Here is an 11,677-nt window from a genome sequence, read left to right on the forward strand (position 1 = left end):
AATGGCGCGATCTCGGCTCACCGCAACCTCCGCCTCCTGGGTTCAGGCAATTCTCCTGCCTCAGCCTCCTGAGTAGCCGGGACTACAGGCACGCGCCACCATGCCTAGCTAATTTTTTGTAGTTTTAGTAGAGACGGGGTTTCACCATGTTGACCAGGACGGTCTTGATCTCTTGACCTTGTGATCCACCCGCCTCGGCCTCCCAAAGTGCTGGGATTACAGGCTTGAGCCACCGCGCCCGGCCTAACAGTTTGCTTTTTAAAAAATTTTTTTTATTTATTTACTTATTTTTTTTGAGACAGAGTCTGGCTCTGTCGCCCAGGCTGGAAGTGCAATGGTGTGATCTTGGCTCACTGCAGACTCTGCCTCCTGTGCTCCATCCTCCTACCTCAGCCTCCCAAGTAGCTGGGCAGGTGCACGCCACCACACTTGGCTAATTTTTTTCTTTTTTTTTTGAGATGGAGTCTCGCTGTGTCACCCAGGCTGGAGTGCAGTGGTGTGATCGCAGCTCACGGTAACCTCTGCCTCCCAGGTTCAAGCGAATCTCTTGCCTCAAACTCCTAAGTAGCTGGGATCACAGGCACATGCCACCATGCCTGGCTACTTTTTGTGTTTTTAATAGAGACAGGGTTTCACCATGTTGGCCAGGCTGGTCTCGAATGGCTGACCTCAGGTGATCCACCCGTCTCAGCCTCCTAAAGTGCTGGGATTACAGGCATGAGTCACTTCACCTGGCCTTGGCTAATTTTTTGTATTTTTTGTAGAGATGAGGTTTCACCATGTTGTGCAGGCTGGTCTGAACTCCTGAGCTCAAGCAATCCACCCGCCTTGGCCTTCCAAAGTGCTGGGATTACAGGCGTGAGCCACAACACCTGGCCTTATTATTCTAATTTAACACGCTTACACCTAGTATTAATTTCCTTTTGTCACTCATTCCCAATTTACTATGGCAAAAAAAAAAAAAAATCTGATAACTAGAAATGTCAAAAAATGAACACTGCATATATGTGTAATATAAATACACACTTTATATATATGTAATTACATATACATATAGGTTTTTTACGGCTTATATTTTAGATTTATATAGTAGCAGTCCTCCAATGAATTTAACATGTATCATTATGCACTGGTGGCAAATATTCTACTTTTTTTATTTTTATTTTTATTCTTTTAAATATTCTACTTCTTACATACAATAATTGGAAGAGACTAAAGTATTTGACTTGCCCACAATCAAGCAAAGACTGAAATTTCCTCTTTGGTGTTCTCAGAAGAAATTGGCACCATTGGGTAAAAGATTGACATGAATATATTGTGAAGTAGCAGCAGCTAAGGGATTATTGGCCTTGATATCTTGTTGGACTCTTTGCTTAAACCATCTGCTGGGTTTGACCAGCAAATAAACTCTAACTCCTGATTGTTTTTGTTAGCTCGAAGAGTGTGGAAAAACTACCTTCCTGCTATCAATGGCATTGTATTTCTGGTGGATTGTGCAGACTATGAAAGGCTGTTAGAATCAAAAGAAGAACTTGATGTAAGTTACATAATTGAAACTAAATATAGTCAAATCACTGTGGTAAGTCTGAAGAAGTTGGTTGGAGATATGGTTATTAGAGTGCTGCTTTTCTGCAGTCTCTGATGAAACTCTTAGCAATTTGTTGAGCTAAATGATTGCTTTAAGTGGTGACTACTCAGAGTGCAGACGGCCCGGGCTTGGTGGCTCATGCCTGTAATTCCAGCCCTTTGGGAGGCCGAGGTGGGTGGATCACTAGATCAAGAGATCGAGACCATCCTGACCAACATGGTGAAACCCCGTCTCTGCTAAAAATATAAAAATTAGCTGGACATAGTGGTGTGTGCCTGTAGTGTCAGCTACTCAGGAGGCTGAGGCAGGAGAATCACTTGAACCGGGAAGGTGGAGGTTGCAGTGAGCTGAGATCATGCCACTACACTCCAGCCTGGTAACAGAGCGAGACTCTATCTCAAAAAACAAAAATAAAATAAAATGCAGAGGGAGTAACTTTGAGTAACTGTAGCTATTGAGAAGGTACCAACACAGACATCTTTATGAAGACTTAAGAAGCTCACCCTGGCCGGGCGCGGTGGCTCAAGCCTGTAATCCCAGCACTTTGGGAGGCCGAGGCGGGTGGATCACAAGGTCACGAGATCGAGACCATCCTGGTCAACATGGTGAAACCCCGTCTCTACTAAAAATACAAAAAATTAGCTGGGCATGGTGGTGCGTGCCTGTAATCCCAGCTACTCAGGAGGCTGAGGCAGGAGAATTGCCTGAACCCAGGAGGCAGAGGTTGCGGTGAGCCGAGATCACGCCATTGCACTCCAGCCTGGGTAACAAGAGTGAAACTCCGTCTAAAAAAAAAAAAAAAAAAAAAAGAAGCTCACCCTGTACAGAATATACCTTTTTAGTATATTTCATGTCTGCTGTATTCCTAGAGTGGGTTGATCTTGAGTCCCCGGTCATGCTAGGATGTTATTTCTTAAGCCACAACCTGAAATGATAGGACATGCCATCTTTGACACTACTCCCAGGAGTGAGCAGAGGCATATGTAGCTACCTCCTTTCCAGTATCCCAGGTCACATACTTTGTAAAGGGGCCCAACAGCCACAGACAAGGTCAACACTAGATCTGGGGCCACAGAGTAAGCAGGTCCATGATCTGAATGAAGGTTGATCCTACCATGCCTCTGCCCAGAGCAGGCAAACAAATACTTGTACATGTGGAAAAGTCCAGGTAGGTTCTATGGTTACGAAACAAGAACAGAGAATGCCTGAGTTCCTACTTTGCCCCAGAGACTGTGTGTGTTACTTCATTTAATTCTCAACTTCATAGGGTAGATACTACTGTTCCTAATTCTCTCTAGAGCTTCAGTCAGGCTAACTTGCCCAAAGTTACATCTCAGAAGCAGTAGAGGCTGGGTCTGGTAGCTCATGCCTGTAATTCTAGCACCTTGAGAGGCTGAGGCGGGTGGACTGTGAGGTCAGAGGTTTTAGACCAGCCTGGTCAACATGGTGAAACCCTGTCTCTACTAAAAATACAAAAATTAGCTGGGTGTGGTGGTGCATGTCTGTAATCCCAGCTACTCAGGAGGCTGGGGCAGGAGAATCGCTTGAACCCAGGAGGTGGAGGTTGCAGGGAGCTGAGATTGCACAATTGTACTCCAGCCTGGGCAACAGGGCATGACTCCATCTCAAAAAAAAAAAAAGAAAGAAAGAAAGAGACAGCAGTAGAACCAGAAGTGAAACCAGATCTGTCTACCTCTAAGGTGCTGATTCTATACACTCTATGTCACTGCTTTACAGGGTGAGCAGAGTACACATTTACAGGAAGAGCCCTAGAAAGACAGAAGAATTGAGCTTATGGTTTCATTGAGGTCACTTTATTTATTTATTTTGAGACGGAGTTTCACTCTTGTTACCCAGGCTGGAGTGCAATGGCGCGATCTCGGCTCACCGCAGCCTCCACTTCCTGGGTTCAGGCAATTCTCCTGCCTCAGCCTCCTGAGTAGCTGGGATTACAGGCATGTGCCACCATGCCCAGCTTTGTATTTTTAGTAGAGACGGGGTTTCACCATGTTGACCAGGATGGTCTCGATCTTGACCTTGTGATCCACCCGCCTCGGCCTCCCAAAGTGCTGGGATTACAGGCGTGAGCCACCACGCCCGGCCCTGAGGTCACTTTAAAATGTGGGGGAAGTTTGCTAAAGAAAGTTGTTATTACATGATATGGTAGAAAATGAGTCCTTTACTATTTTATCATATCAAAATAAGTTCTTTGGATGGTTTCATATCAACTCTTGTTTTTTATAGTCACTAATGACAGATGAAACCATTGCTAATGTGCCTATACTGATTCTTGGGAATAAGATCGACAGACCTGAAGCCATCAGTGAAGAGAGGTTACGAGAGATGTTTGGTTTATATGGTCAGACAACAGGAAAGGTAAAAAAAAAAAAAATTATGATGGGTATGAATGTTTAATTCTATGGTACAAATGTCTTCTTAAATTACTATTGTCCAACTATACAAGCCCATTATCATTCTTTTTTCTTAAAGAAAACTGTCATTTATACATGTGGGTCTTCTTAGTGTCTTCATTTCTTTCTACCACGGAATGAAACCTTTTCTTGGTGACAATAAAAATGTCAAGGATCAGTTATGCCTAAGGCTTGTGGTTATGGGAAACCAAATTAAAGCTTTCAGAGTTATTTATCATGCATTTTGAGAATCAGCCCCCAAACTATGTATTTGAGTGTTTAAGCATGGCAGTAGTGTGTTTAGGCCCCTGAGTTCACCAGAGATAAATAAGACATAAACCTGGTCATAGGAATATTTTAGGGTTTTCTGAACATACACTTTATAGTAAGCTTTAAGATGCATTGTTTTGGTATTCACTTTTCTTAGGATTTGTTTTGGGGGAAACATCAGCATTGAAAAATTCCAGATAAACAATGGAAGAACCCCAGAGGTTCACAAAATTTTCTTGGTTTACATATACTATTTCAGGGTGGAAAAATACTGCAGCATACAGCAGGAGGCTCTTATGTTAGACAAAGTAGACTTTGGTCTGTTTTCTGTCTTTTTTATAAATTTGCTCCACATTAATTTTAGGAAATGCCTTGTTTGGTCACAAACCTTCTCAGGGAATGTTTGTGTTTAATATTAGCGAAGTCAGTTTGGAAATAATCTAAGTCAGATTATTTTCATCCTTGGGTATCTCGCAAGCTCACCTCTTTCCCACTGAGTGGCCATCCTGTCCTAAGGTAGCATGAGAGAAGGAGGCTTTTTGTGATGTTTAGGGGACCTGGATGCCAAGCAGCCATGACTTTAACATAGACACGGATTTATCACAGTCACTCTTTGTTCTAAAATAGAACCTATAATTCTGCTGGGATGTGGGGCTTTATTAATTTCATAAAACTCCAACAAAATATCTCTCTTCTATTCTAGGGGAGTGTATCTCTGAAAGAACTGAATGCCCGACCCTTAGAAGTTTTCATGTGTAGTGTGCTCAAAAGACAAGGTTACGGAGAAGGCTTCCGCTGGATGGCACAGTACATCGATTAACACAGACCCACTCTGGTTCCAGGTCTCAACGTTCAGGCTTACTTAGAGATTTGATTGCTCAACATGCATAACTTGAATTCAATAGACTTTTGCTGGTTATAAAACATGTTTTTTAGATTATTAATATTATATCAACTTAATTGGAGTGAGAATTGAAAACTGATTCAAGTAAGTTTCAATATCACAATGTTAGCTTTCTAATTCCATAAAAGTAATTGGTTTTTACAGTTTATAATCTGACATCACCCCAGGGCCATTTATAAAGAGCAACTTTCCAGCAGTACATTTGAAGCACTTTTTAACAACATGAAATTATAAATATAAACCATATTTAAAAGCTCATCATGTTAAATTTTTTATGTACTTTTTTGGAACTAGTTTTTAAATTTTAGATTATATGTCCACCTATCTTAAGTGTACAGTTAATAATTAGCTTATTCAATGATTGCATGATGCCTTACAGTTTTCAATAACATTTTTTCTTATGCAAACGTCATGCAATAAAACAAACTCTAATGTTTGGCATCCTTGTTGGGCAAATGTTTCATTTAAATGTGTCTTATCTAGTTAGTATACTCTAAAAATTTTAGTATTTAACATTAGACATATGAGGTGGTTGTTGGGAAAGGAGATTCCTTCAGAATATTTAGATAGCATTTAAGCCTCTCAAGGCTTTTATATTTACCATGAGACGGTTGTGGTCAGTTGCACCTGATACCACATATCACTGAATCATGTGTATTTTTATTAGCGATGTGGCCACTGCCATTGCTGATGGGGTCTGTGTCCTAGTCCCTGTGGGATTGGCCTTCTGAAGAAAAGCACATTTATGGTACACAAGGTTGATTCTCAGTTTGGTAGGCCCTGTAGTTCCATCCCAGTTGTCTGATTCTGAAGTGCTCCAGTCTTATTGGTGCCCAATTGGGTAATCTGATGCCTCTTCCCCAAAAGTAATGACAGGCCCCAGTCTCTCTACATTTAGATGTACTCCCAGTCTCTTTACATGTAACGGTACTCCCTGGGGCAAGCAACAAGTAGGATCTTGTTCACAGTTTCTTTTTTTTTTTTTAAAGACGAGGTTTCACCATGTTGGTCAGGCTGATCTTGAACTCCCGACCTCAGGTGATCCGCCTGCCTTGGCCTCCAAAGTGCTTGGATTACAGGCGTGAGCCACCACTCCCGGCCTTGTGTGCAGTTTCATTGCAGAGACCTGCATATCTGAGGAATAAAACAGCTTGTTCTGCAGCAGTCTGAGATATGTGGAGATTTTGTTCCTATCCTATAGCTCTTTTGTATTCTTTGTCATATTTTATTTTCTGGCAGAAGAAAACAAGTGCTGGTTTCTAATTTTCTTTTTTCTTATTTGCTCTCATGTAGTTCTTACTTTATAGAACAAAGACTTTTTGTTTGTTTGTCTTTTTTTGTTTTGTTTTGTTTTAGAGATAGTGTTTCACCATGTTGGCCAGGCGGTGTCAAACACCTGACCTCAAGTGATCTGCCCGCCGTGGCCTCCCAGAGTGCTGGGATTACAGGTGTGAGTTACCGTGTCTGGTCTGACTTTTGTTTTTAGATATTATGCTTGCCATGTGATAGGGCCTGCAAACCTCATTGCCAGGCTTACTAAGAAAAATTTAGTTCTTCAAAAGCATTATAATTTCCTAAGAAATTGAATTTTTTTATGTTTGAGATTCCATCATTAGTAAGATAAGATGAAAGGTAAGTGCCAAAAATGTATTTTTAAAGACTCTCAAGTTTAAGGTTTCTCTTCTGATTATAAGCCAAGTTTTATAATATATCTAACCAATTCCATCATGAATAATTTTAATATCAAAAATTAGTGTTTTCTGTAGCCATTGTCCATGTTAGAGTTACAGTCCTTTTTGTCATCGATAATATAACCTATGAAGCAGATAAGGATTGAGGAATATGACTGGAAGGAATTACTATTTAGCTAAGCTGACAGGGTCTCTTCTTAAGATGACATTTGGTTTCAGTACTCTGACTTTTCTGATTCACTTTCATCTTCTTTCTAAATGAAAATGAAAGAGCTCCCTCCCTTCCTAGAAACATCAGTAACACTAAGGGAAAAGTAGAACATGACATTGCAGCCCATTGATTTCTTCTTCCAGATAGGTTTCAAGTGCTTACTCCTTCAGTGCTGACTAAATAGAACTAAGCCTTATGAAAAGTAACTGCCTCTTGTTCATGTTACCTGTCTTCAGTATTCAAGTGTTTTCTAGAGTATCCACTGTGATACTGAAGAAGTTAATTATTTGTGTTGTAAATTGTTATGAAGGAAACAATGTCCTGGTTTCCCTAGCCAGGAAAAATGCTTCCTGGTATAATCTCTCTCTCACTCCAGAACCCTCATTCTAATTGTAACACTAAGGTCAAAGAAACAAATAGTCACTTTGTGGACCGCAGCTAAACTCTGGATATTTTCCCAAAGATGTAAGATTTTTATGGCTCTAGCCTCTACAAAGGAAGCTATGTTTAGCAGCAACCAGCTTTCCTTCCAGCTCCAAGAGGCAGAGTTCCTGAGCCAGAGGACTTACCGTCTAGCTCTGAGAACCTCTCTGTAGTATATGCACTGGGTACTGCTCTTTTTCAAGAGAGCCAAATTAAGAAGATGGCAAGAAACAGTAGAAGCACAGAAGGAAGACAACTCTGTGTGTGCATATGTGGATATGTGCGACTGGGGAGTAGTTTCCAGGTACATACTAGTACTAGGGACATAGGCTAATTTTGTGTCCCACACTGTAAAATGTTAGGGGGTGGTTGTTAACACTGTGGTATACAAGTTCAGACTGGATTCAGGCACTGTCCAAAAGATTTTTTAAAATCTAAAGTCTGAAATGTAAAAATATAAGGTCTCAACCCACTTTTACACTTTTTTTTTTTTTTTTTTTTGAGACGGAGTTTCGCTCTTGTTACCCAGGCTGGAGTGCAACGGCCCAATCTCAGCTCACCGCAACCTCTGTCTCCTGGGTTCAGGCAATTCTCCTGCCTCAGCCTCCTGAGTAGCTGGGATTACAGGCGCGCGCCACCATGCCCAGCTGATTCTTTGTATTTTTAGTAGAGACGGGGTGTCACCATGTTGACCAGGATGGTCTCGACCTCTTGACCTCGTGATCCACCCACCTCGGCCTCCCAAAGTGCTGGGATTATAGGCTTGAGCCACCGCGCCCGGCCTACTTTTACACTTTTAAAGAGATTCTTACCCCACACCTATTTCACTGACTGCTGTTAATTACAGTTTTGGATCATAGGTGGTTAAATTGATAGACTTCAGTTTATCTCAGTGAATTTTTGGAATGGACATTATAGCATTTTTTAAAATTGGGAATAGACATTTCCTAAAGTATGTGAAAAAAAATATTCACTATTGGCTTGGTTAAACCAGTATCTTTGTATGAGTGCCAAAGATATGTGAATGCAGATACTGCCTGTGTAGATCTAAATTTTAGTTTGGTGTGCCTGTATCCGTATACAATTTTTTGGTGGTTTATAGCATAAAAGCAGAATATTGGTTTTTTTCTTAGTTTTCAATCTGCTCATACTACTTTATAGTGCTTTCCAAGTATATAAACTACTTGTAAATCATTAAAATAAGGGATAACTGTGATAATAGTGTTTCTTGCCTTCTAGAAAATGATTTTATTAGCGACATTCAAAACCAAGCATTTTCACAGGTTCCATCATTAGAAACAGTATCGTTCTAGTTAACATGATTGGAGAGTTTCAGGGAAAAGGTTTACATTTTCCGAAACTGTATTTGGTATGTGACTCAGTGTGGTATTTTGGTCTTGTTAGTCACTTATATGACTGAAGTTTGCAAGGATTTATTGCCAAGTAAAGTTTGACCAGAGTGTACTGAGAATAGCTACATAAAGGGAAATCTCTCAAAATTCCTTCTGTTCATTTAATTTGGAGCATATTATTTAAATAATTTTAAACATGTAAAAAGTTGGTGAAACATCAAAAAATCTTCAAGAAACAATGAAAAAATAGAAATTAGCAAACAAATTCCTTAATGCAAAACTAATAGGTAATAAAAGGTAGTCTATATTAAAAGCCAGAGGATCTGCTATAAATATAAGAGTTTAGAAAAACAGTGTACTTCGATTAAGGACTAAATTATCAAAATCGCATTTTTTTTTCTTTTCTTTCTTTCTTTCTTTTTTTTTGAGACGAAGTCTTGCTCTGTTTCCCAGGCTGGAGTGCAGTGGCATGATTCTTAGTTCACTGCAACCTCTAACTCCCAGGTTCAAGCAATTCTCATGCCTCACCACCCCGAGTAGCTGGAATTACAGGTGCACCCCACCATGCCCACCTAATTTTTAAATTTTTAGTAGAGATGGGGTTTCACCATTTGGCCAGGCTGGTCTTGAATGCCTGACCTCAAATGATCTGCCCACCTCAACCTCCCAGAGTGCTGGGATTATACTCGTGAGCCACTGTGCTGGCCTAAAACTACATGTTTATGCTTCTAGTCGTTTCCATTATTATCCTTCTTTTGAAATTTAAGTTAGTGCTTTTTAACCAAATAAAAGAACCACCTCTTTGAATATATGACTCTGCCTCTGTGTAAAGTGACTGGGATTTTGTTAAAACTATGTTTCGGCCGGGCGCGGTGGCTCACGCCTGTAATCCCAGCACTTTGGGAGGCTGAGGCGGGTGGATCACGAGGTCAAGAGATCGAGACCATCCTGGTCAACATGGTGAAACCCCATCTCTACTAAAAATACAAAAAATTAGCTGGGCATGGTGGCGCGTGCCTGTAGTCCCGGCTACTCGGGAGGCTGAGGCAGGAGAATTGCCTGAACCCAGGAGGCGGAGGTTGCGGTGAGCCGAGATGGCGCCATTGCACTCCAGCCTGGGTAACGAGCGAAACTCCGTCTCAAAAAACAAACAAACAAACAAAAAACTATGTTTCTACTTCTGAACCCTGTAACCATTCCCCCTCAGAAATCCCCTCCCAACACCTGGATTTTAAAGATCCTCCAGTGTCAAGGAAAGCTATAGAGTCTATTAAAGATGCAGTTCTGAACCAATTAATTTTTGTCCTTATAATGTAGAGCATTAAGTAGCTAATATATTTAATGCCACTAATTGTTGTTCAGGGCTTTCATCATACTATTAAACAGAATCCAAAGTAATCAAAGGAAAGTAAGTGAAGTTATCCAAAGCCAACTTTGTTTCTGGTGTGTCCCCTGCCCCAAATAGATTTTAGGGCAGAAATAGAAAACTGAGTTTACACAGAAGTATTTTTGGAAAAGCTACAGCACTGAAGTAGATGGATTCTTCTTCAGTATACTTTTTTTTTTTTTTTTTTTTGAGATGGAGTCTTGCTCTGTCGCCCAGGCTGGAGTACAGTGGAGTGATCTCCACTCACTATCACCTCCACCTACTGGGTTCAAGTGATGCTCCTGCCTCAGCATCCCAAGTAGCTGGGATTACAGGCGCCCACCACCACAGCTGGCTAATTTTTGTGTTTTTAGTAGAGACAGGTTTCACTGTGTTGTCCAGGCTTGTCGAACTTCTGACCTCACGTGATCTGCCTGCCTTGGCATCCCAAAGTGAGTGCTAGTGTTACAGGCATGAACCACTGCGCCTGGCCAGCATGCATTTTAAATAGTGGCTTAGATTTAGTTTAAAATATTTGGGGGTAAAAGGCAGGGACAGTTCTGTTTTTGACATACAGGTTTTCTTTGGGATTGTTTTCATTTTCGAGTATGGATTCATGTCAGAATGGCCAGTTTAACATGGGTTTCTGTATTCCCTGGTGTTGTTCCCAACCTGAACTAATAATCAGTTGCCATACTGAGGCAAGAGCACTCAGGGTGAATGTAGTCAGGTTACTTTAAAAGTGATAAAATATTTTTCCATGGTGAGGCCTTTAGTATTTGGCTGAATGTAAAGTATGTTGAAGTGGTAAATCGAGGGTAAGTTGTTAATCACTAACCTTGTTTGCACTTTTGTACACCGCTGCTTGCACTAGGATCGTAGTGTGAATTTTCAGTTGTTTTACAGTGTATACAAATTATTAAGCATAAGTTATATGAAGATGTCTCTGTTTACCTTTGTGTGTTTTAAAACAAAGAGCTATAATAGATGGTTAAACATTTTTGAATTGTGTTTATATGTTATTTTGATTTATGTTCTATTATGTTTTCACCTATGAATTTGAGTGTCAGGAAGGGAAAAATAAAATGTTAACCTGGTCTTGAAGAACTCTAGTGTCAAGTTCCATTTTTATTATCCAACCATAATTTTCATTTTGTTCATTAGAAATGTCTTGGACTTTAAAAATTACAAAGATTGTAGAACTTTCCCTTTGTGCAAGGATCCTGAGGAACCTTTGCTCAAGTAACAAGGCCTAATTTGCTTGGTAAAACTGAAAACAATTTATGGACAAACGGAAGTAATATACAATGTCTACTCAGTTGAAATGTGAAAAATAAGACAACCATTTTATTTACATCACGTTTCTCTAGTATGCACAGAATCTCCTGGAGAGCTTTAAAATGCAACATTCTCGGCCGGGCGCGGTGGCTCAAGCCTGTAATCCCAGCACTTTGGGAGGCC

General features: G+C 40.5%; 1 protein-coding gene across 1 annotated transcript in view; it reads left to right on the top strand.

Annotated features, from left to right (window-relative positions):
- The window catches only part of SAR1B (secretion associated Ras related GTPase 1B), a 29,466-nt gene extending 23,847 nt beyond the window's left edge, over window positions 1-5,619 (top strand). Inside the window, exons 5-7 of the mRNA XM_017532368.2 lie at window positions 1,434-1,537; window positions 3,833-3,964; window positions 4,973-5,619. Coding sequence (XP_017387857.1) covers window positions 1,434-1,537; window positions 3,833-3,964; window positions 4,973-5,089 — 353 coding nt within the window. The 3' untranslated portion in view covers window positions 5,090-5,619. The remainder of the gene's footprint in view (window positions 1-1,433; window positions 1,538-3,832; window positions 3,965-4,972) is intronic.
- The last annotated feature ends 6,058 nt before the right edge of the window (window positions 5,620-11,677 follow it).

Source organism: Cebus imitator, unplaced genomic scaffold (assembly GCF_001604975.1).
Source record: "Cebus imitator isolate Cc_AM_T3 unplaced genomic scaffold, Cebus_imitator-1.0 Scaffold76, whole genome shotgun sequence".
Classification (NCBI taxonomy): domain Eukaryota; kingdom Metazoa; phylum Chordata; class Mammalia; order Primates; family Cebidae; genus Cebus; species Cebus imitator.